The sequence below is a fragment of the Chroicocephalus ridibundus genome, chromosome 1 (assembly GCF_963924245.1).
Source record: "Chroicocephalus ridibundus chromosome 1, bChrRid1.1, whole genome shotgun sequence".
Taxonomy (NCBI): domain Eukaryota; kingdom Metazoa; phylum Chordata; class Aves; order Charadriiformes; family Laridae; genus Chroicocephalus; species Chroicocephalus ridibundus.
The window spans coordinates 34,323,313-34,349,655 of record NC_086284.1 but is presented as its reverse complement, the minus strand read 5'-3'; the positions used below and the strand labels follow the sequence as shown (position 1 = coordinate 34,349,655).

The 26,343-nt window shown below is 35.9% G+C and overlaps 1 protein-coding gene across 7 annotated transcripts in view; it reads left to right on the top strand.

Annotated features, from left to right (window-relative positions):
* Positions 1–26,343, top strand: part of LRCH1 (leucine rich repeats and calponin homology domain containing 1) — a 140,044-nt gene that overhangs the window by 63,849 nt on the left and 49,852 nt on the right. For all 7 annotated transcript variants that reach the window (XM_063334543.1, XM_063334502.1, XM_063334493.1 and 4 more), the window contains exons 2-10: positions 1,752–1,896; positions 5,060–5,186; positions 12,662–12,767; positions 13,231–13,367; positions 14,570–14,697; positions 16,661–16,745; positions 20,566–20,671; positions 22,204–22,316; positions 25,961–26,028. In XM_063334543.1, coding sequence (XP_063190613.1) covers positions 1,752–1,896; positions 5,060–5,186; positions 12,662–12,767; positions 13,231–13,367; positions 14,570–14,697; positions 16,661–16,745; positions 20,566–20,671; positions 22,204–22,316; positions 25,961–26,028 — 1,015 coding nt within the window. The remainder of the gene's footprint in view (positions 1–1,751; positions 1,897–5,059; positions 5,187–12,661; positions 12,768–13,230; positions 13,368–14,569; positions 14,698–16,660; positions 16,746–20,565; positions 20,672–22,203; positions 22,317–25,960; positions 26,029–26,343) is intronic.

Below are 26,343 nucleotides of genomic sequence, written 5' to 3'. Positions count from 1 at the left end.
AACAGTAATAATATTCACTCAAATAGGGAATGTTTTCATTTGATGGCAGAAGTGAAGGAAAGGACAAGCTGCCGTAATGCTGCGCTAACTGCCATCAAAGCCTGGTAAGACACAGCAGAGCAGTTCAAGCGATGTTGTTGTATAGTAACTTAAAAGTGAATAATTTTGGTTGAGGTGCTCAATTCAACCACCCGGCCATTTGGGTCAGCGAGGCTACTCTCAGTTACTGCCCTCGTAGGCCATTGCTGCTGTCTTGGTAGAGGGCGGAATAATGAAACCAACTTTTTGTTGGAAGCAATGAAGTGAGGCAAAGTGGAATCTGACAAGGGGAATAGAGTGTACTGAATTTCAGTTTGCGTTGCAGGAGACAGGAACAAAAATAAAAATGATAAAACCTTCCTACTGACGATAGTTTTGAACTCAAGCTGTGCCTCTGTGCAGCAAACTGATGAGTCTGGCACTGCAAGGGAATTCAAAAAGATCTTCAGGCTTCTGCCTGTTTGTTCACAAAAGCAAGAAATTGCTTTATGGCCCTAACGACAGGAGTCAGATCATCAGCATGCTGGAATTGTTTCTGCTATCCTTCAGCTGCTTTTCCCTTTACGTAGTTTGAGGAAGTAAGCTTCGAAATATGCTTTGTAGGATCAGGGGAGGAGGCTTAAAATAGCAGCAGGGAAGAAGTGAGGGGATCATTAAGTTCCATTATTTTTTTTTTTTTCCTTGTTTCCTTCCCATTAGACCATTCTTCAGGCCAGGTTACCCATCTGGTGGTATGGGTAGGTAGCATTTGTATGGTTTCTGATGATAAGAGATGTTTGCTCTGCAACACTGTCTAAACATTTCTTTGAAACCAATTAATTCAATTGGACACTGACATGCATTATTATTTTATGACTTGAGCTCACATCAGTATTATCACGGAATTTTTTCAGAGTTGGAAGGGACCTCTAGAGATAATCTAGTCCAACTGCCCTGCTAAAGCAGGAACCTGGTACCTCATTTTTATTATGGTACCTCATTTTTCATACGGTGGTAGTTAAGGAACAAAGCTCAGTAACAGTTCTTCCTACTGATTTTCTCTTGTGTCTGTGTTCTTAAAAGGAGACACAAAGAATGAATAACTGGTCAAAAATCAAAAGCTTTTGTTCTGCTGGTACAAGCGCTCACCTGGGGGGATTGGAATCCATCAGTGTTGTCTTGTATGTACTTATACCATAGAATAAATTCATTCCTGAAGCACTTCACCATTTTTATGGGAAACATTCTTTTATAATTGATGAGATCTAGGAAATACAGGTCAGTTTGAAGAGTTACCCAAAGAATTTTTTTTTTTTTTAATTTAAAGAAATTAAAGATGTAATCCTTTTGTGTTTTCTCTAAACATTTTTATTATTTGCAGATGTCTAGCTGTGTATCGGCTAGATCTTTGGGTGTATTATATGAGGTTTGGAATCTATACTTGGTTCTGTTTGCAAGTATTTCTTCAGCATATTGAGTCCTGCAAATAATTACTTTTTATTAGACCGAGTAAATTTTAATTGGATGTTTGCTCTTTTATATGCAGTCTGTTCCATTTCAACAATGTGAAGGTTAGCACTAGTTTTATTTTGCATAATAAAAATATTGGCTTAATTTGCTGTCTCACTGTAGGATTACATTAATTAATTTATTTCAATAAAAGAAGCATAGGTGTTCAAAGTATATATTTCTGATCATTCAAAAAAATGTACCTTTTCTTTTTCTCTTCTCAGATTTATCCAAGAACAGATTAACTGAGGTTCCTACGGAATTGTGCCATTTTGTGTCACTGGAAACACTAAATCTATACCACAATTGTATTAAAATTATACCAGATGCCATAGTAAACTTGCAAATGCTAACTTACTTAAATTTGAGGTAAGTTTAACTTTGCCACATTTTTTGTTTATTTGCAAATGTGTAAAGCTTTTTTTGTCTGCACTTTATGTGTTTCTGGAACAACTGGGTACATTTTTCATTTTATTGGAAGCTGTAATGCAAAAACTCATTGGCTGTAGATACAGCTCTGTATGAAGGCATTGTAAAGGCCAAAACGTAAAACTAATTATTTAAAGACCAAGTAATATTAATCCCTTTCTTTGCCTTATTCCTCTAGCAAATTCAAAATGCTTTTAATTCTTCTAATTCCCTTCTGATGATAAATTTTGTGAAACTTGACTTACTTTTTGTAGTTAAAAAGCTGGAGGGACAGAGACAGAGGATTAATGTGTGGTGGTTTTTTTTTCATGGGGATTGGAGAGGAAAGGCATGATACTTTTTCACTACTATTTCTTACTATGCAGAAGTACAGTTACTGCCTTTTTTAGGATGAAGGGGCAAAGAATGAGGCACTTTTGTCTCTTTGCCGTGAAAAATGTGTGTGAATACTAATCAGTATAGAGAATTGCTACTGGTTAAAGTGCAGATGAATGCATGTTTGCTTTTGAGAGGGGGAATGTCAGCGCTTTTCCAGTTGGGACAAGGTGTGGAGGTTTATTTGCAGTTGAGTATGTAAAAACTGTAATAGTGATGATATAATAATCCAGTCGTTGTGAGAATAAAGTTTAGGCTGGGGGCAGAGTGGCTCTTGGGCTTTTAAATTCTAGATATGAAGGATCGATCACGAGTTTTGTAAGCACTTGAAGATGTTTCTCAAGCCCTCCTGTGCTGTTAGCGTACTGCATTTGGCCACTGTGGAACACTAATTTGGGCTCTAAAAATTGAAACAGAATAACGTGCCCTGAATGTCTGCACACATGTGAGGAATAGGACTTGAAATTTTGCAATAGTGTTTGGTAGAGATAAGTAAAGAAATTAAGACTGGATGAAATTATTAAATTTACCTAAAACATCTTAGTAAATTTAGGAATTAGAATGAACTCCATCAGAACTCAGTGTAGATATAGTGAATTAGAACTCAATATAGTGATGGAATTTGTGTGAATCATAACAAACCCAGAATAGTTACGGAGTTAATATCGTATATTACATAAATTAGACAATCAAAACAAAAGGAAAATTTTCAAGTTTTACTAAATAAGGTCATTTCCCTCAGTTTAAAATCTCCTCTTCACTTGAATGTGCCCTTCCCCCATGTTAGTGGAACATAGTAAGCAGCCTGTAGAAGAAGGAAAGATATCCTTGACTAGCTAACCATGTTGCTTCTTGGCAAGAAAAATATTATAGATTTAAGATTAATATTTTCCTGCCTGTTACTAGCAGAGTCCATATGCTAAATAGAATTAGAAAGTAAAGCCAAGAGATATACGTAGCCTTTGGGCCTTGGTGGATACTGTTCATGTTTTATTTAAAGAAATTCCTTTTACACTAATGATGATTTATTACTCACTTGCCCTGGTTATGTGCTGTTGCTTGTCTTTTAGTGGGTTGCTTCTGAGTTCTATAGAACTTAAAAATGATTTTTACTTAATTTTTTTTGGTGTCTGATCTGCTGCGTAGTGTAACTTTTTTAGATTCTAGGCTTCCCTGATTTGACTTCTTTAGAATTTAAAAAATTATTTCTACTTACTTTTTAGAATAAGTTATGTCTTGGTCTTCTGTAAAGACATTAGAATTAAGAATTGTGATTCCACAATAAGCACCGATTCTTTTTTTTTCAGCTACTGCTGTTTAGGAGTTGGATTTCTCTTTTTTTTTTAATGTCCTTGCATTTGATATCTAATACCTGCTTGTCTTCCAGCCTGGATAACAGAGATATGATGGTAGTTTGCTTTGTAAAACATTTTGAGACTGTTACGTGGAGCATGAATATACATCTTTATATTCAGTTTTGCAGCAGACCACTGGATTGTCAGTTGAAGAAGAAAAGTTTTGAGACTTGTGGAATTTTGATTTTTATTTCCTTTTGTTTCAAAACAATGTTGCAACTCTTACTGAAACCACACAGGACAATTTTTGCCATCTGTTTTCAGAGTTCAGCCATGCATATTTGTTCTCTGGAGCCTTAACAGTTGTGCAGAAGCCTACTAACATAGTTATCTTATGGGGATGCCGCTTTTAAGTTACTGTTCGTGGTTTTCTACAGGTTAATATCCATGAAAAAGTTATATTTTAAGAAAACCTTCAAATATTCTAGGAAAGACAGTAGTTAATATGTTACTCTGAGCTTAAAGTTTCTTCTGGGAATTGATGCACAGATCACAACAAATTAATGTTTTTAATCATCCTGAGATCACAAGGGGTCATGGCATTTGTCATCTTTAAGTTCTAGCTTCTTGAATAATTCGTACTAGAATGAGAACCTAGTCTTGCAGAAGTTCTTTACCGAATTTTGCCTTTCCTTGCAACTCCTCTTCATTAAAGTGTTCTCACTTTTTTTGGCCTTTGTTTTGTTTTGTTTTTTTTTTTTCGAGAAATATGGTATGAAGAATAAAATGGCACATGTCAGTTACTTAAATTGTTTTATCAATTTTAGGAAAAAGTAAGATGCAGAGATAAAATGGCTCAATATGAGTCTTGAAAAGAAATGAACCATTGATGATCACAGATTTTTTTTTTTTTGCTGTGTTTACCTGGATTAGTATTATAGAATCATATAACAACAAGTACCAAATAATCTTCAACTATAAGTGTGCTTTAAAGTAATTAGGAAAACAGCCATTTTACCTGTAATTTATTTATTTGTCATTCAGTTGGAACAAAAGACATCTGCTATACTGCCATGTAAAACCATAGGAATGTTTAAATACTTGCAAAATACTGTCTCAGTTGACTTTCTTGTATTCATTAGGAAGGGAAACAGCTGCTCTAGGTGACAACTAGACCTGTTACAGTATCATTAAACTGATATAATGCCTTTTTTCCAGAGCATTCCACAATACTGTGTAGTCAGTAATGCAATATTTTTGATGTGCAAGTGTTTTCTTAATGATTGCCATTGGAAAATTTAAATTTTATCTGCATAAAATCTGACCCATCAAAATGAAGGAATTTTACAACTCAGACTTTATGTGAGTATACAGTAGAACATCACTGGTGTTTTTAATTGTTGTTTTTTTTTTTTTGTTTTGTTTTGTTGCAGTCGAAATCAGCTTTCTTCTTTGCCAGCTTGCCTGTGTGGTCTTCCTCTAAAAGTCTTAATTGCAAGTAACAATAAGCTAGGTACCCTTCCAGAAGAAATAGGTCAGCTAAAACAGTTAATGGAGCTGGTATGTTACTGATCTCTTTTTATTTTTTATTTTGACTTTGTATTTAACTAGAAACAGTAAAATTCACTTTGCAAATACATTTGAACAAATGCCTAATACTATAATGCAGGTTAAAAAATTAACTTTTGAACTTCTCAACTGCGTTGGGTAGTAACACAATAATAGGTTTCCTTCATGTTCTTCAGACATTTTCTAAACAACACCACTGCCCATGGTTCATTCAAAACTCAGCTTTGAAGTTCATCATCTTTACCAGTTTTGCTCACTGCCTGCACTGGATCCGTCTTTTGCTGTCTTCAGTCACTAGTTCTGGCTTCAGGTTCTACAAAACTTTATCCCCTGCTGTAGCACCTTCTCCTTCTTCTGTCTTTCTCTCTGTTATTACTATCCGCTTACCACATTGCATTCCACTAGTGATAGTGTTCTTTTCAATCTGTTTTCATGTTATTTCACTATTTTTGTCATGCAACCTTCCTTTCCTGGAACATCCATCTAAACAGATTTACAAAATGATTATATTCCTTTTGTTTTCAAAGCTGTCCACATGACTACTGTTTCTGCAAGCAGAATCTGTAATATATTGTCTAATAAATGAGAATCTGAAAAGGCAAAAATTGTTTGGTACCTTAACTTAAAATGAATTTAATTGCACGTTTTTTTTTTTAAAGTTTGTATGTGGAAAATGTATATAAGAGAATGCTTCCCTTTATCTTCCTCTTTTGTGTATTGTAGGCTGAGACTGTGGCAATTCTCTATGGCATAGTGTTATGTCTTCTGGTTATTTCTGTTCACCTTGACCTCTTAAGATACAAATTGACAAATAAACTACATTCTGACACTGCTAATTTTTGCATAGTAAAACAATGATATTTTAACTTTTTTCCAACTGCTGACATCTTGATAGACTGCATTTATATGGCACATCTTTTCGGTATCTGAAAATGACTACTTGTCATATTATTATTTTATAACAGTAGTTTCTCTATTAAATTATGTTACAGAAATTGAGCTCACCTTGCATTAGGCCCCTGTCTTCCTACTGGTGCTTCATTTGTGGAGCAAAATTGCAACTGTGGGGCTTTTTTCTTTCTAGTCTTCTTTTTTACAACATCCTGTTGTGTCAGGCTTCCATTATTTATTACAACTGATCTGGCTGTTGGTGAGGATTAGGGCTAGTTACCTTTTCCCTTCTGGGTTATACGTGAGCTAAAGACTACCAGGTTTGTTTTGTTTTGTTTGAGCATTCTTAATTTATCTTATCAAATATGTTTGGGGTTTTTTTTGTGTATGTGATTGGTTTGACTAGGTTACTGAAAAGGTTTTGATTTCATTAATCTTCGAAAAAAAAAGTCTTAGGCTATAGCATTGTTTCATTTGTGCTTAAAATAGATTCAGTAAAAGATTATGGTTCCAGTTTTATATATAACTGAAGTTGAACAGTATTAAACACATCCTGATTTAGGGGATAGGGTGACTGAATAGATAATAAACAAAAATTGGAACCTGTTAGCTCCTGATTGCTTCTACTTTAAATGTAGCCTAGCTGAGTGGTGGTGGGGCTCATGTGAAATAACTGAAAGACTTGGCCTGATTCTCTCTGGTCATAATCACCCATTTTATTTGTATTAACTGAGATCTGTGATAATATCTTCGGTAAAGAGCTGCTGAAGTGCTTTCATATCTGATTTTCCCTCAATTTCAAGTCTGAACCCTCCTAGTAAGGTGAACTAGCATTGCTGATGCTGGAAGTGTTTAATTTCTTAGTAAGAGTTTGTACGTAGCTTAACAGCTATTTATTATTCTTATTTTAGAATTTTGAAAAGTTAAAACCAAAAAGTTTGAATATCAAAGTAGGTTATGCTCAAAGGAGATAGGGTTTGTTTGTTTGTTTTTTTTAAACAAATCATATGTTTAACTTCTGGAATACTAGATTTTTCATACTGGTTTCCAGTTACAGTATAATTTCAGTGTTACTCTTTGTCATGAAGGACACAACCATTCCTGCTCTAAAAATAGTTCAAATGAGAGGCTATAGCAACATGTAATTTTGGTAGCCTAGAAGCATTATGAAAGCTGAAGAAGGTCTGATGCTAGTTCTTTGTGATTAGAAGGAGGAGGGTAAGTGAATAACAAGTTTTTGTTAAATTCGGCATGGACCTGTTTACTTAGCTTGATGCCACCATAAGTGTTTGGTACATTTCCAGTGAAATGAGCTGCATTATTTAACTTGAAATGACTAAACTGTGATGTATTGGGAGAAGCAAATAGTGGTAGGATTGAGAGGCATTATCTGTATTGGCATACATAATATCATACAGTTTAGATAATAAGGTGATCATTGTTCTAAAACAAGTAAAAAAAAAAAAATAAAAAAATTAAGTCATGCTGCAGTTGTTGCACAAAACATTCAGCTGTGTGAGAGCAGCCTGAACAGCATGTGGCCTTCAAGCAACACCACCACCCAGCCCTCTGACAGGGCACACTTGTTCTGGGACATACACAATGCTGGTGCTGATCCCAGGGAATTGGTCCTGAGAAGTGACAGTGCTGGTGCTGAGCTGGCCCGGGGAATAGGTCCAGAGAAGTGACAGATGCCACCTTGACTGCATTTAGTTCTTGTCTTACTAGGACTTTGCCAAACACAAGTGTTTTACAGCTTTTCACAGTCTGCAGGCAGTAAAATCTATGTGTACGTAGGAAATGGATTTTATTTTTTTTTTTGGTTGTTACCTAACTTTTTGAAACAAACTTTACCTCTATAGTCACTCTTGAATGATACAAGCATAGCTGCTGCAAATGAGGTCAGATCTTTCCAACTAACTACTTTTTTCCCCCCCTCTCTCCTCCAAAATGGGGTAGGCAATTCTTTTTCTTTTGCATGTATATATTTATATAAATGTCATACCTGTGACATAGAATGGCTTATATATTACATGCAGTACATTTTCAGGCATTCCTATATATTTTAGGGATCTGGGTTATATGGATCTGACAGCTGTCTTAGAAGTATCAAAATAATATATAAATTACTCTCCCTGTAGGATATATTAAAATTATTTGCAAAATATCATTGGGAAACTTACTTTTTATTTGCAGCTGCATAGCTCGATCATACCTCTACTGTCAGCCAGGAGGACAAGTGCAAAACTGTTGTGAAGATAATCTGAACCTTACTTTCACAGAATCACAGATGGTAGGGGTTGGAAGAGATCTTTGGAGATCATCTAGTCCAACCCCCCTGACAGAGCAGGGTCACCTCAACCCCGCTGCCAGAGCAGGGTCACCTAGAGCAGGTTGGACAGGAACGCATCTAGGCAGGGTTTGAATATCTCCAGAGAAGAAGACTCCACAACCTCTCTGGGCAGCCTGTTCCAGTGCTCTGCCACCCTCAAAGTAAAGAAGGTTTTCCTCATGTTGAGATGGAACTTCCTGTGTTCCAGTTAGTGCCCGTTGCCCCTTGTCCTGTCACTGGGCACCACTGAGAAGAATCTGGCCCCATCCTCTTGACACCCGCCCTTTAGATATTGATAAGCATTGATGAGTTCCCCTCTCCATCTTCTCTTCTCCAGGCTGAACAGAACCAGGTCTCTCAGCCTTTCCTCCTAAAAGAGGTGCTCCAGTTCCTTGATCATCTTTGTAGCCCTCTGTTGGACTCTCTGCAGTAGTTCCTTGTCTGTCTTGAACTGGGGAGCCCAGAACTGGGCCATCTTCTATCAAAGAAAAGTAACTGGGCAGAGATGACTCAATTGTACCCAAAACTATCAGATATACAGTAAAATTCTGTTCTTCATCCTATCAGGCAGTATTGCACTTCTGCCTTCTCCAGAGAATAGCTTTCTCCATCTCTGGGACACTCCTGTCTCATGTTGGAAGTCTTTAAATCTCTGAGCAGGGATTTAGGTCCTTCACCTCGTTCATCTAATCTGGGCCAGCAGCCTGACCAAGTGGGAGCTCCTCTCTTCTGTTTACCTAAGGATCCCTCTGCTCGTGCACGGTGTAACTTTTTTAGCATTCAGTACAGCTTGTATGTTGCAAGCTCTGACAGAATCCAGGCCCCTTTACGAACAGCAGCTTAGTCAGGATTCGCAAGTTTTAAAATGGATGTAAGGAGGAATTTTACCTTAATTTGGATGGTTTGGATAAACTTATGTGTGTCAATAAATACGTTAATATGGAGCCAGAGTACTGTATTTGCATTTATGTTTATATTAAGCTGAATTTTATTGGTTTAAGACCATTTAAACTTTACCATAAACAAAAGAAAAATGTTGAAGGTTTTTACTTGTTTTCACGCCATTGAGCTTCATGCTACAGAAATTAATGTTAAATTTAAATGCGCCTTACATTTCTCTAGTCTTGAGAAATTGCCTCTGTGTTGTCGTGGCAGGATGAAATAGAATTAATGGAAACAGTCTGACCTTCAGCAAATGCTAGCCCCTGGAACTTGAGTAGGTGTTTGACCTTCATGTCAGTTGTCTGCAGGTATCCATGAAGTGTAGTTCCAAACTGCTGGTTATCTAGTTCCTTTAAAAAGTTATTAGCCTGAAAACAGTAGACATTTGACTTTGATAGTATTTCTTCCATTACTACTGAAGTAATGGGAAAGAGAAACACTGTGTTTGTCACATACACGCTCATGAAGTCTAATAATCATAGAATCATAGAATGGTTCGGGTTGGAAGGGACCTTAAAGATCATCTAGTTCCAACCCCCCTGCCATGGGCAGGGACACCTCCCACTAGACCAGGCTGCTCAAAGCCCCATCCAGCCTGGCCTTGAACACTTCCAGGGATGGGGCATCCACAGCTTCTCTGGGCAACCTGCTCCCGTGCCTCACCACCCTCATGGTGTGAGTAATAGTCAAGAGCATAAGTATTAACTAGAAATAGTTCTATAGGTCTTTGTTTTCCACAGCCAGTCAAACAAAGTAATAAAAAAAAAAAAGTTGGATTACAGTGTTTAGTAGGATAAAGGATACTACTGTCTCTGGAGATCTCGTGAATGCTGACATGCTGTCATAACAGATCGGTCTTATTGAGGATGTTTTGAAAGCTTGTAAGTGAACTTTGTTTTTGAGGCTACACGCTGCCAGGCTTTTTTTATTTTTTCCCCCACTTCCCTTTAAAATTCTCTCTCTGACTTGTTCTGATGCGTGTGCATAAGTACACTTGGTTTAGAGTTTCGCTACCACAAGGTGACTTTAAATTTAAATTCTGTGCTCTAAAAAATGAGTATCCAATTATGAAGTTGTTTAAAGTCTGTAAATTAAAAATAGGACAGTAAAGCTTTAAAAATAAATGGTCTGGGAACAGTGCAATTAACAATACTTTGTGGCAACTTGGGCAAAAGATGCACTCACTAACTGGGATTTTTAATTTCCTCATCTAAAAGCTAAAATGATTTCCTGACTCTGTTTTGACAAGGGAAGGAAGCTTTGGCAGCAGTGAGATTCTGTTATGAGAAGAAACTTGTCTGAAACAGTGAGCCGCATTGCCAGATCACATTTTGCTTTTACTGTCATTTTTTCTTAACTAGTTTTTAGACTTGAAGACAGAGAATTAATGTAGTGCTTTTGACTAGTATTACAGCAACTATCTTCAAAGAGATGACTCGGAAATCTGACTGACTTTAGAAATTTTGTAGTCTAAGGGCTCCCAGATACTGTATAAATTCATTTTGAAACAATCAAGAGGGTAGGAGTGAATGTCCTGAAAGTATTCCGTTCATTACTCAGGAAAATTTGGCATTACCACACTTAGCGCTCATACTATGAAATACCATTTCCTTTTTATAATGCAGAAATGGAAGCATAATCAGGACATGACTCAGATTTACAGGTTGCCTGGGATGTAAGCAGAGATTTCACGGAATCACGGAATCTTCAGAGTTGGAAGGGACCTCTAGAGATCATCTTGTCCAACTCCCCTGCTAGAGCAGGATTGCCTAAAGCACATCCCTCAGGGCTGCATTCAGGCGGGTCTTGAAAGTCTCCAGAGAAGGGGACTCCACAACCTCCCTGGGCAGCCTGTTCCAGTGCTCTGTCACCCTCACCGTAAAGAAGTTTTTCCGTGTATTTGAACGGAACTTCCTATGTTCTAGCTTGTGCCCATTGCCCCTTGTCCTGTCGCTGGGAACCATTGAAAAGAGCCTGGCTCCGTCCTCCTTAAACCCACCCTTTAGATACTTGTAAACATTAATCAGGTCCCCCCTCAACCTTCTCTTCTCCAGGCTAAAGAGTCCCAGCTCTCTCAGCCTTTCCTCATAAGGGAGGTGCTCCAGTCCCATAATCATCTTGGTTGCCCGTCGCTGGACTCGCTCCAGTAGTTCCCTGTCCCTCTTGAACTGGGGAGCCCAAAACTGGACACAGTACTCCAGTTGTGGCCTCACCAGTGCAGAGTAGAGGGGGAGAATGACCTCCCTCGACCTACTGGCCACAGTCTTCCCTGTGCAGCCCAGGATGCCATTGGCCTTCTTGGCGACAAGGGCACACTGCTGGCTCATGGATAATTTGCTGTCTACAATGTCCTTTTGGTTTCACATTGAGCATAGATCGTTTGGCAGCAAAAATGATAGCTAGTGTCTGAAAAATATCTCGTTTTAGACTGACTTAATTCAAGAAGTTGATCTTTAGTACCCCTTTGTAGCAGTTTCATGTAGCAAGAATGTTAAATATTTATTACAGTAATACTACTGTATATAAACTTGTTGCTTGAAATTATGCTCGGTATAGGCAGACTGTGTGCTTTCAACTCAGCTTTACAGCAGTTACACTGTTTTGGGAATGCTGAAATGAGGATGGTTTCCAATTTCATCCAGATTATAACACCAGTTGAATTTAGCCATCAAAATCAGACTTGCTTAGAACTGGTGTAGGCTCTTAAGGAGTACCTTTTACAACAATATGTTGAATATGTATAAAATACTAAGCAAGTCCTGTCTTTATTTGATGTGGGTTTTGGTTTTAGTTGTGTTTTGGTGTGTTTTGGTTGGGTGGGTTTTTTTCGTTGCGTGGCGTTTTTTTGTTGCTGTTGTTTTTTCTTTTTAAAACACTCCTGCTTACATATTCCCTCAAGAAGAACAGAACCTTTTAAAAAAATCAGATCCACATAGTAGCAGTTTTACACTTCACCCAAACATATTGGTTATATAGTCATGGTACTGAGTTCTTTGTATGAACAAAAGTTAAGAGTGAAAAGTTAGAACATCATAAGCAAATGGTTTTCAGTGTTCTGTAGAAATTAAATTAACTTTCAAAATTAAATTGTTCGCCAAGTAAGTATTTGCTCTGGGTTTTAAGTAATGTGTAAACGTTTTACCATGTATCTAGTTTTGCACTGTGTAGACAGAACATGTTTGCATGTTTTCAGGCTAATAAAATGTTACAACAGTAATAGCAAATTAGCTACAATTTCACATCTGGTTTATTTAATATTTAGGAGATGAAAGTTCATTGTTTCTGTTAACTTTTGCTGTAGGATGTCAGCTGTAATGAAATCACAGCATTGCCACAGCAGATAGGCCAGCTGAAATCTTTAAAAGAACTGAATGTCAGAAGAAATTACCTCGAAGTTTTACCCCAAGGTAAAACACCTTTATGGTAGCGCTTTTTATTAGCATTTTGACAGTATTTTTTTAAATCAAGTAATTACCTTGTGTTTGAATTTATTCCGTTTGAGCTTGCAGAATAGAACATTTGGTGGTACTCACTAAATAACAGTGTGAGGTTTTTAAAATGAAAATTGTCTTTATGATTCTATGCATCTTTTAAGTTGCACAAATGCTTTCCTGTGAATGCAGTATGGGAACTGTCATCCGAGTTTCAGGAAAAAAAAATTTCAAAGTATTTATTTTAAAATTTGTCACTTGTATAACAATAACACTGTTCATTTCCCACTATAGAATGGAGTAAATGTTGATTGTATTCCTGCCTCACTTTTGTATTTTTCTTGAATGCAACAGATAGTTTATTCATAAATATTTGATAATTTTATGGCAAAATGAAATACAGATATAACACCTTCTCTCTTTTTTTTGTTACTTTTAGAACTAGTACAGCTTCCCTTGGTAAAGTTCGACTTTTCCTGCAATAAAGTGCTTGTGATTCCAATTTGTTTTCGAAAGATGGTGCAGTTACAAGTATTACTGCTTGAGAATAATCCTTTGCAGTCTCCACCAGCACAAGTAAGTAACGTCTGTAACTTAAATTGTGCCTTAATATTGGGTGGATGATAACAAATTATAGCCTATAAAATGTCACCTTCCAGACTTCAGTCATCACAGACATTAGTTGTTGATATATAAATAAGACATAGAAAATATCCTAAGTTGAGTGTATGAGTCTGTGCACTCCTTGAACCAAAATGAGTCTAGAAGATTTCCATTCTGTTAGCTGCCTGTTTATTTTTGTCATTCTATATGCATATGAAACTTAATGTTGGAATATGTATATAATTTTGAAAAAGAGAATTGAGAAACTTCCTGGATGAATTTTCTCTCTGTTAATACGAGCCCAGTTCTAGAAGGTTCTACAGTGATTTACTATTAACTTAAAAAATAGGAACACGATCTAGAATGTAATCCATGTGAAATTTATTTTACTTTATAGTGTAAATTTATAGATTGTGATACACCAAGAAATCAAACTCCTGTTGTGAACTGTAGGCCATGCTGAGAAATGATGACAATAAATGAATAGAACCCGTGCTTGCTGCTTGAGGACAACTTTGTTGTTGACTTAGTGGACAGTAGGTTCAAACTACCTCTCTGAAAGCTACAATCGTTCTAGAACAACAGCTGCTGAAATACTTGAGAGATTTTATTACACCAGAGAAATGTTTTTCATACCCAATGGTGATGCTGTTACTACACTCAAAAAAATACAGAACAAGTTTCAGCAAGCACTTGAGCTAGAAGTGTAAAGTCAAAGAAAAAAATTCTAGAATGGAGATGAAATGCATCGTAAAGATGCTTGGACACTAATAAGAACAGTGTGACTAAGAGTACAAAGGGCGTGCTGATTAATTAAATGTCAGTATTGATTAATATTGGAAATTCAATTTATGGTTAGTAATAGACCATATGGTATATTTTATCGTAATTCTTTTTGAGTAAAAAGCTCACTTCAATTTTTTTTAAGTAGGATACATTCTTTTCTTGTTTTCTGTCTTACTCTGAAGATATTTTATACTAGTACACACAAATAATTGCTTGGGTAATTGAAGAAGTTCGTAGTAATTTTTTTAAAAGTTAATAAAATCCATTTTCCTTTGTGATATCTATTGTGACGATAGTTGGTTTTCAGGGAGCTTTATGCTAAGTGACATTTTGAATAAATCATTTCTTTCATTCTATTTATAAAGCTAACATCTTATCTTGTCTAACAGATTTGTACAAAGGGTAAGGTGCATATATTCAAATATCTGACTGTACAGGCCTGTCAGATTAAAACAGCAGACTCACTGTATCTTAATGCCATAGAACAACAGCATTTGCCACAACCTGTGGAAGAGAGGTATGTGTGAAAATCTCACTTAGTTTTTTTTATGTGACACTTATATTTATTTCACTTCATATCTTTAGCTTCCAGAGTTTCTTTTGTTTAGACACTATTTACAGTGTACTCTTTTGAACAGAGGTTTGTTTTACTTTAATATATTTTATTCTACTGAAATCCCTGTAAGAGTTTAGAACAAAATATTTTTAATAATCAGTTCTGATTAAAGTTAGCAGCATGTTAGGAAATAGCTTAGAAGTGAACCTTAATTTAAATCTAACCTCTTACTAGTAGATTACTGGAATATATTGAAAATAATTGATGTGGTAGTATCATTAACTGTTGGAACTGTCTTGTAAATCTATCAACACATAAAATAAGTTTCAATTTCTTGTGTTGTTTTGTGATTTACATGTTGTTATAAATTCATTGCATAGTTGTTTTAAGCTTTTTTTAATTCATCCAGCAAAGAGTACTGAGACCCTTTTAAATGAAATGTGATAATTGTTAGCAAAATGAAAGACAAAATCTTTAATGTCTTCTATCAAACTTCTAGGAAATGTCATCTTGTATGGTGGTTTAAGGATGGGAACTAGATACAAAGCAGCTCCTTTTTATGAGAATCTCCATAGCTAATTGGAAACCAGCTTTTAGCCAGCTCTTTCTTCGCTACTGTGGGACGTATAATATAACCAATCAGAGAAAGTACGATCATGCCTTATTTTTGGAGAGAAGTACTCCATAAATACAAAGTCTTCATGTAAATAAAAACAGACATGTTGCTGCTAACCTCCTGGGAAAAAAAAAAAGAACTGTTAGTCATCTAGATAAGGTTTCAAGCAAATTCCTTTCCTCCATGTAGGTTTGGAGGCACCTTTGTGGATTTCTGTCAGATAAATGCCAAAGGTGGGAAGAATACAGTATAAAGAGTTTCCATTTAGGAAACACCTGGTGGTTGGTTTTCTGTTTTGCCCTTTTAGTGTACAAGAAAATTGACAGGAATATCTGATGTCCTGTGTGACATTTTGCTCATACAGGAGCATACAGGGTAGGGTAAGGGGACAGTACAGAGTAGGTACCAGTTGCCAACTAAGAGCCTAATGCTCTATCAAATAATAATTACCAAATTTTCATTTTAGAGAATAATTTCACACTTCTAAAGAAAAAAACATAACCTGGCTAGGATTTCCTTATGCATTTTCTGCACGAAGTCCTTAGTGTTTACTGATAGGACATAATTTAATATTAGCATTAATCAGATGCCTTATTCATGTGAAGCCTGATAAAGTTATTTTTTAAATTGCTGTGTCAATCTGAATTCAGGATTACTGCTTTCAGGTTTGCAAATGATAGGATAATAAAGCATATTTAAAAAAAAAAGTTAGTCGACGAGTGTATTGCATCTAATAGTGTACTTTAAAGTGAGTAGAGGTCATACCAGGTAATGAAACCAGAAGAGAGAGCAGTTGCCATTATTATGGTCGTTTTCTTAATAAACCTAAATTTCAAAGTCTATTTTAGAGCACCAAAAGGAGGTTTCTGTGTTAATAATTACTTCAAGCCGCAGGGAAATATCAGTTCGTTTTTAATGCATCAATGGTTACAATTAAATCCGTTGACTCCGGTTTGAGTTCAACTAGTTTAGTTGCTGATCTCATGGCTAAATGACTTCAGTTGGACTCCTGTGCTACTTAGCTAGTAACTAAGTGTTTTAACCTAGTGCATAGGCAAAAGCAAGCTTTACAGCAGATTATTTCTGTTACTTTCGTTAATCATTAGACTAACCAGCTGTCCCACCTGATCTATTTTACTGTCAACAGATTTCAAATGTATTTTTAACCATACTATGCTATTTCGCCCTCTTCCATTAAGACTGAAATTTTGCTTTGATTTAAGTCCAGGACAGAATTCTAATGGTAAATGCTATGACAAATTTTATTGTTTGGGTTTTTAAGTTATTTCTATTTTTATTCACATGTAGCATTGATGACATCTACCCAAGTAAAAAGGACTCAGATTCAGGTGTTGGTAGTGATAATGGAGATAAACGTTTGTCAGCAACAGAGGTAAGTTGCCTGCATTTTGTGTCCTGCTCACTTTCCCTCTGCACCCGTATTCTGACTATATTTTGCGTAACAATGTGAATTAAGTAGCTCCTTGCTACTTAAAATAATTTTACTCTGATTCTTTAGTGCTTCTCTCCTCCTTTGAGGAAAAGAGATTCTGTTGCTTTTTAAACAAATGTATGAAGAACCAAGCTTAGGTACTGAATTTGTAGTTGCTAAAAAGCAAATTGAAAATGAGTCCACTTACACACTGATTGGTCTTTTAAATACAAAAGCACTTAAGAAAACTGGCAAGGCTTTCCAAGTATTTGGGCAAGTTTCTTGCTAGATGGAAATGAAGCAGAATTAATCATGAATTCTAGACAGACTTCTAATGGTTTACCTCTAGTTCTTAGAGCATGCGGTCCATTCAGAGCGGCTTACAAACTGTTTTGTCATTCTTACACTTCCTGAAGCTGAGTTAGCTTGTTAATGAAACTGTTATTCTGGAATTTCCTCTTTAGCTATAAATAACACCTTTAGAAAAATAGATCATCTTTCCTCTAATCAAAACATAGCAATTGTAAAGCAAAAAATTATTTTAAAGACAACCAACAGAAAACCAATACATTTTTATTAGCACAAAGACTTTGTATATGAGAACTATGTACTCATTCCATCCCCACCTGACTACTGCTCTACTGTTACGGACAAAATAGATGCTGAGATCAGTAATCCAAAATGTGTTTGATAGTAAATTCACCACTCACTTTTCCTTCTGAGGCAATCTTTAATACTTGTGTACTTTAATACATGAGAATTGTGCAAGAAATAGTAGCATGTTGCAAATACAGATTGATGGACATTGTTAATTTCAATCACAAATCTACATACCAAACATGAGATAAACATTAAATGACCAGTCATAAAGTGATCATTAAAACACATTTTTTGGAGGGTTTTTATAAATACAACAGGTATATAAGGCAAGCTACAGTTTAGTCTGAAGGCTAGTGGCTCTTGAGTTTCATCTCTTTTACAGAAAACACTACAAAGTCATTTTGCATTTGTGTAACCTGAAAATAGTAACTTAAATGCATCACTTGTTTGAATACTAATGCATTTTTTAGGAAGCTTGCTAATTAGCTTTGGATCCATACACTTAGGAGGGAGTGCTTGACAAAATGAACATTTTACGTATTTGTCTGGCTTGTTGGTAGGGTCATTACAGGGTCAATTCTTCAGAGCTATAGTCATCTTGGGCATTTTAAGTGAAAGATATCTTGTAATGTTGCTGTAAAACTTATCATGGCAACTTGAAGGCGTTTTCTGCTTTAAGGTAGTGCACTCATGTACCTCCTCTTTTAGGAACAGTGTAGCATTTGCATTCATTTTCTACCTCCCTTTGACCTTTTTTTTTTTTCCTTAGTGAAAATTCATTAGAACAGGGTACTTTTTAAGATCCAGGTGGTATCCCTGCTTTGTTACCCATAAGAGAGACGCTTTAGAACCAGCAAGAATGTATATGAAGATTCTTTCAAAATGCATGATCTGAATTCAGTGTTGGAATAATATTAGGTATTTAAGATGAAAATTGGACTCCTCATCCTTTGTTTTTGTTTCTTGTATTTCTATTGTTGTCTTCTCTTGCTAGCTGAATAAAAATAAAACTGTGGACAAAGGAAGTGACATACAGTGTCTCACCTATGAAAGAGCAATACTTTTGTATTATTGCAAGCTACTTTGGATAGTTTCTGTTTTGTAGTACACTGGCAGGAAGCACCTGGAAAATCAGTTGCAGAATTCCGTAGGCCCTGAAAGAGACATAGCCTGTTAAAGGAATGATTTTCTGTTTCCAAATTGAATGACCTGTAGCTTTTTTTACACCAGTGCTCCAAAATATTTTTCTAAAAGCTGTATGTGTTACTCTGCTGAGAAAAAAATCTTGCCTGTTTTAGTAATCAGAACTTTGAATAATGCATATAATAACGCTTTACTATAATATTTTCAAATGATAGTTGTGAAATTAACAAATCATGAATCTTTGGTCTAGAATAACTAGATTTAGTGCTTAAATGTCACATGAGATACAGCCTGAAAGAAAGAGAAGGAACTTCACTGTAACCTTGGTTGTCTGAATGAATTTATACTGTGCATGTCTCTTGTTGTTTTTTTTTTTTTTTTAAAAAAGCTATTTGTTTATTGTTTCAGGTCTAAAAGAACTAGTGACTTTTGTGCTTAGAATACTTGGAGTGTGATTAGTTTATTTTCCATTTGAGATACTGATTTGTTTTATTTTAAAATATTTTCTTTTAAATTTAAAACTTATTTTTAAAGTTGACAAATAGGAACAGTACTGCAATGTTAGTTCACTTCATTGTAAAGCTTCATCCTTTTGATAAGGCTTTTTCAAGTCCTTGAACATCCTTTGAATTTTTTCTCTTTAAGCAGAAGAATGCAGCCAGTGAATTCAGAGTTAGTAACATGCAGTTTATTCATAAAGAAGAGTTATGTTGGTCCACATTTACAAAATGTGTTCAGGCCAGGGTATTCTTGGCAAATAGGAATAACCACATGTATCTTTGATACAGTATTTTAAGAGGAAAGTGGTTTGCTTCATCCCTTATCAAAAGTCTTAGCTTCAGGATTTAAAAAAATGTTTCCTACATGGAATGTGAACATATAAAGGTACTAGGAATGGCGTAATTCTTGTAGAAGCTAGCAATGGTGCAACTGAATAACTGGTTGTATGTAACAATCTGTCATTCCATTGCAGATCTTGTGTTACAATGGGCTGAACTGATAAACGGGGAAATACCATTTCCTTAAATTATATATATTCTTAAAAGATATGTAACAAACTACTATACGTGTATTATAGCAGTTTTAATTACAGAATTACATGTATGGAATGTATGTGCACGGGGTAGTGAGTTAGCGAAACAAAGCACCTAAAGGATAAGCAATGCCAGTGGGTTTGTTGGGAAATACACTCGCAAAGCTCTGAGAGGCTACTGTAATGGTAAGCTCTCTATCTTAAGAGAGCAAGAATAAAAACTTGGCCTCTTCTGCACACTGTGTTTTTTGCTGTGGTTCACCTCAGGAGAGAATGTGAGCAGGTCCCACTGTGAGCAGGTCACTGCTGGTCCTGGGGGAATAGCGGAGCGGTAGTGGCATGGGACAGAGATGAAGGCTAGTGTGTCAGCGCTTCGTTGTGTAGCCGCTATCTGTAAAGTCATAGACAGGATAAGCTTGTAGATAAAAGCGATATGTTTTAGTATACTAACTAATATAGCTGAAAAAAATGAATAAGCTTTTAAGTCCATGAAGAAAAACTAGTATACTTGATATGCTTTTTTTGTTTCAGCTGTACCGGTTAATCTAATAAAAGATACTGCCTCAGCCTACAAAGTTCATCTTGCTTGCTTTAGGCACTAAACTAACAAGCTGCATGGTAGTGCGGGGGAGAAGTGTCTTGGAGGGAAAGAAGAAAGAAATGTGATGTCAGGCTCAGCTTTTCTGCAAGCTTTGGTGGCTACAAGGAGCCCCTATTTTCAGTTGTCCCGGGAAAGCGCAGTGCAACGGTGTCACTGGAAGGAGAGGACTAGTGCAGTGAGGACGATAGGAAAAGAGGACAGATGAATTGTGCTGCTTGGAAAGCCTGCTGTGAGGATGCATTCAGCATGACTACAGCTTCCTACAACACGATTTAGTCATTCTAGATGCTCTGCTATCCTCTCCCTTAGTAGTTTCCCAGTCTCTAGTGACCATGCTTCTTAATAGTACATTTTTATCAGTCTTAGTTTAAGCTGAAACCAGTGGTTCTCTTATTTCTTCTTAGCCATCTGATGAAGATACTGTCAGCTTTAATGTTCCAATGTCGGACATCGTGGAAGAAGACCAGGTTATAAAGGAAGACTCAGGTCACCACGCTAATTCAAGAAAAGGTTGGAATGTAAAAAAAGTGGAAGTTAAATACAAGGATATTCTGTTGATAATTCTCTGTATAAGACTGTAAATTCTGTTTGCAAAAGTCATGGCCCAACAAGCATCAATCTTTCAAGAGTCTACAAACATCATCTTTAAATTAGATACATTTTATTTACTGCTGATTTTCCTTGGAATTTTCAGTTTTTAATTTTGCACTGGATAAATGCCTTATTAAATTGATTTTTCTTGCTTATACTGTAGTTGAACAATAGGTATTTTCACTACCCTGTGCATTTTAATTTTTTGTAATAAATGCCTGCCTACGTACCCAAAAGGCTTTGAGCATACATATGCAGTCATGTAATAAAGAAAAAAAAAAAGCGTGCTATTTAGATCATTTTTAATTATACTGAATTGAGGTCCTTATAGTAATTTTCTGTAGCAATTCCAACAACCTTCTTCCATCCTGTCTCAAGAGTTAATAAATTCTGGTTCTGACTGGGGCAGAAAAGTGAGACTTGGTTTAAACCATGCTTCCCAACCAGTAATATCAATGTGTAATAACTTTTATCAAATGCTAACTCAGATTCTGAGTTAGTAATGTACAAAGCAGAGTCCATTTCTGTAGTTGCACTTAATGCGTATATAAAGCTTTGTTAATCAAAGTTAGAATTACCTCTGGAAAGAAGTAAGCCTCTTCAGATTTTGCGAGATGGTGTAATTTTATTTAAATGTTATTAAAGTAACTTGTATGTTTTTAAATTATATCTACATACTGATAAACAGTGTGTCTCCAAGGTCTGCACATACTAATGATAAGTGGCAGGATGGAGTCAGTGAGTTGCATATGGAAGCCACATAAATAGGAGATCAGCCTTTCCCCAGTGTTACATACTAGATTAAATGAACTTCAGTTGAGATACTCATCAGAATTTAGTAGAATATGAAGTGAGATAGTAAGAACATTACATCCTATAGTGTTTATTAGTACACTGGAGCAGGTATGTTATAGGATCAGACCACTTTAAACAGAGAAAATTATTACTGCCTCATACCCCTGGAAGTATTATATGTAAGCAGGGGACTGACATAGGCTCTGAAGGCTCTGAATCATTTTATTTTTGTAAATTCTGCTAAGAGTTTGAGTGTTTGTTGCAGCATAGAAACTCTGAAGTTGCATTAAACTGCAAGTCACTGACTGAGATGCCTGAGTGTCTTAAATACTCTGCAGCTGTCTAGCTGTATTCTTGTACCAGTACTGGCAAGACATACTTGCTGTAGTTCAAAACTGACTCCATCAATGTCTGCTGTGATGCTTCTGATCTACAGCTGTGTGAGCCCAGGTTATTGGTTTATTAGATCTTTGAAATGCATTGGCATAATTCATTAAAATGCAAAAGTCTTAACTTATTTGGAAGTTTTTAATATGCTTCAAATTTAAACTTGGTTTGCTTTTGAGCTCTATAATTTAATGCACTTAAATTATGTTGCGTAACAAATGTTGAGCTGAATCAGAAATCATTCTTCAATCTCTTTTTGTTGTTATTAGTGGAATTCCATCAGGGATCTTCTCACTTGATTGTCAATGATAAGTCAAGAGAAACAGGAAACCAGTTTGATGAATCGGATACTCTTACTACTGAATTTATGAGTTACATTAAGGTAAGCTTGTGACAGTTTTCAATGGGGGGAAATATCTTCACTACTTTCATAAGTGTAGATCAAAAAGGAATGACAAACTGTAGACATCTTAGTGAATGAGAGACTGCAATTGATATTCATTGTCATAAAACATACAGAATGCAAAATTAAGCAGGTAGGTTTAAAGTGATTATAATTAATGCAGGAGGTCAGTTTATCCATAACTCTCTAGTATACATGAGGGTTATCCTTTAGCTATGTTTAAGGCTTTAAGAAAAAGTGGCAAGTATGTTCTGTATGATTTGCTTTATATTTTGAATTGAGCAATTTTTGCATTTGTTACGTTAGTAAAATGCAAGACGACTTTCAGTGTTAGCTGTGGTGGCTAAAGTTATGAAATAATGTTACGGTAGTAAAATATATATTCTTAAATATTTTAAAATTATAGGAGAAATTGAGAGATCTATAAAGACAAATTATATCAAATCTAAAATAAAATCTGTTATTCTAGGAATCTACCTCTTACAAAATTTGGCATCTTCCTTTCTTGATACATTTTGGGAGTATACTCTGACCCCGTTATGAACATTTTAGGTGCTATAGATGATAGGAAAGTGCATTTGAATAATTGTGTGTATCTTTGTGCATATAACAAAATGCGTGTGTGTGTTTATAATAAAGGATGTAAGAAAACACAGGTTATCCACAAGAAACTTTGAGATTATACCCATCAGTCTCTTTTGTATGTGAGGGTGCCACTGTAGTTTCCTTAAGATGTTCATTACTGAACAGTGGTGCTCTGCATTGCTAGTTACACGTCATAGGTAGTTGCTTAATCCTTTTGAAAGTATTACTCTTGTCTTTCTGTCATGGTTAATGAGTACTTGCTTATCAGTCATGTGGCATCTTACTGGCATATGGCTTGTTGTCGGGGAACTACCAAACGTGTTTTCTTTTTGAACTGTTTTTCATAATGAATGACCTCTTAGAAATTGTTCTGTTGTGCCTTTTTGTCTGTTTTAAGCTGTATTTTCACAATTCGTATTGTGATTTACTCATTTTTTTCCATTTGTGGCATTAGGTTTAGTGGAATATGTCTGGACATACGCGTCTTGAGAAAGCTGCAAGAGAATCCATAGAAATGTATTATGAATCATTAGTGGTTGGTGTTGTGTGGCAACTCATGAAATTCACTTGCTATATTATATAGCAAGAACTGCCTGATGAATTTATAAATTATATGTAGTTAGGTAGACTGAGGGGCTTTTGAAAGATTCTAGGGAAATTTTGAGCAAGTGGGTATTTTTCTGTGAAAATTTATTTGCTGGATACTTTTGCTAGATCCTTTGTAATGGAAAGATATTTGAGAAATAGTAGGGGTTTGTAGTGTTTCTGTGGATGTGATCTCTCTTCTTAATTTACAGGCCAGAAGGGATTATCTAGTATGCATATTTTTAGACTAATTTTTTTCTTCTTTGGAAAGTCTTAAGAGGTTCAAAGAGGCAATGTTTCACTTCCATCTTCCATCCCTTATAGGATGTTCTGGGAAATAATAGTGGAAAGAGAAAGGATGTGGCCTTCCAGTTTCTTGTAAACAGAGTGCTGGTTCTGTGAAACATCTCTTTGAGCAACCTTTTTTGGTTTTTTTCGGGTAACAAAACTCTTGCAGATCTTCTGCAGCTAGCTGCAGAATCTGAAGTGGCAGCTACAGCAGACTAGCATTTAAAAACAAAGTGTTGGGGGGGGGAAACCCCAACCAACCAACTTTATCTTATATTGGCTTGTTCTTTTGCGACTTTTATACTAAAAAAAGATTGAGGGATTATTTTTTTCTTTTTTAGATAGTTAAAAAGTTAGTAGAAGTAGTGGGTTTAGGTAATTAAAATGTTAAATGATCACAGGTTTCCTGCATACAGATTTTCAGAATGTGCACACATTTGAGGTGAATGGACTAGATAGAACAGCATAGAATACTTTCGTCTTCTCCTGACAAACGGGTAAACGCATCTGAAGTTGACTGTACATTATATTATATATATATATATAGTTTGTATTTCCTTTCCTTATTCTTTTCACTTCATCATCTTGATTTTCAGTAGTGTACCACTTGAAGACTGTTCCATTGGGAATGTCTTCTATCATAATGAGATAGTATTATCTGAAAAAATGTGTTGCAGACAGTGCTTCGGTAAAATGCAGGTTACTTTAGCGATATTCTTAAATTGAAATTCAATAGAGTGAGCCATTTCATTTCTTTTTAATTTTGATATCTTCTTAACATCATGATTTTTGAGATTGGCAGGTTGGTGACTTGGACAGGTAGTACATGCATTTTATTCTGAGGATTTTGAACTCAGGGCATTTTTCTTCTTGCGTGGATTTCTGAGTCTGTGTTCTTTGGTTTATGTTTAGCCATGTACTAGAATGCTTTTGGGACAGTGGGGGCCTTCTAAAGTTGAGATACTGGTTAACCAAACAATACGTAAAATCAGTACAACTTGCAGTGCAAAAGAGGAGATTAGGCTTGGAGGATTTTGTAGTTTTTCAAATTTTAGTCCTAATTTATATGGCTTTATTTACCTTATCTTTATAATTATGCCCAGAGACTGAGGATCACCTTCTAGAATAAGTACTGCATTTTTTTCATCTTACGATATGTGTCCTTTTTACGGGAAACATCACGTACTTCATTCCTGTGAGGAGAAGAAAAAGAAAAAACAATGGCTTTATTTATTCTACTGGGGAATAGGCCATCTTTGGGGAATGTTAGAGAAGCTGGTATACTCTTCAGTGACACATCTGGCAGAGTTGGATAGCGTTTATTGGTACAGGGTGATGCGACTGATGTGCCAAACATGACACAAAAGAGGATAAGCCTCTCTGTTTTCTGTTGTTCATTCCCTGCTAGTACAAATGCACATCCATTCAGAAAGCTTCTGTCTTTACTGGCAGCTGAACTACTTCGGTGTTCCTGCCCATCTGAGATGAAAGAGAAAAGAAACTTGCAAAGCACCGAATAGAAGCATAAAAGAAAGTCATATTTTCTATGAAGCAGCGCTTCATAGTTATAGGTAGGACAGTGGGGGCTCTAATTTGTGCCTACACTGAACCCAAAACAACTGGCTGACTGATATGAATTGTTTCGTGCAGGTTTTGTTCTGATTTGTTTTTTAAAAAAATGCATTCGTGACTGTTAAAACTGTCGAGTAAGAATCCTGTTAATAATCATGGATGAAGTGCATAATTGCTACTGTTTGCATATTTGGAGTTTCCTTGCTCTGTAAACAAATCTAGCTGCAGAAGGAGAGCAAGTAAGAGGAGAGTTAGGATTGTGCTTAATGGAAGCATTGTTTGCATACACCAGAAAGGCACAAATGAAATCTGGGACATAGAGTGAAGAATTCTCATGCTGCTTGACTTTCTTTCTACAGTTAAAGGAGGGTAAGGGCTGTTGACCTCAATAAAATCTGCATAGTGAATAGAAGATCTTGTAATCGGTATCTTAAAAGGGGGTAGAGTGAGGAGTGGAGCAGCAGGGTTGGATTGCTTCAACTAGCCACCTTAAACTGTTGTATAAATTAGGTCAGGGCTGAGTCTAAAAGCAAAATTTATCTGCCTACTTAATTGCAAAGTTCAGTTCTCAATATCGCTTTGTCTGCTTACAGAGCAGAGCAGCTGAGTGTGATGAATTATTGAGAATAGAAGAGGACACACAATGGCAAACAGACGAAATGTAAGTATTTTTAATGTTATCTATTAGTAATTAGCTGTCTCATTTCATTAGATTGACCGGAACTGGCATTTCCTTATCAGTTAATCATTTTGTAGACTTGGAGGCATGACAGAAGCACAGCCTTGCATTTTGTGTGTGCTCAATGTTTTACACATTCTTGCCGAATAGAGTGAATGTTATATGACAACTAATTTGTATGCACCAATAATGCTGCAGTATTTTTACCTATGTAGAATGCAAGCTTTTTAACCAGGTATTTTGATATTTAGTCTGTTAATGGCACTGTTAAAAAAAAGATTTTATCAAAACTTATAA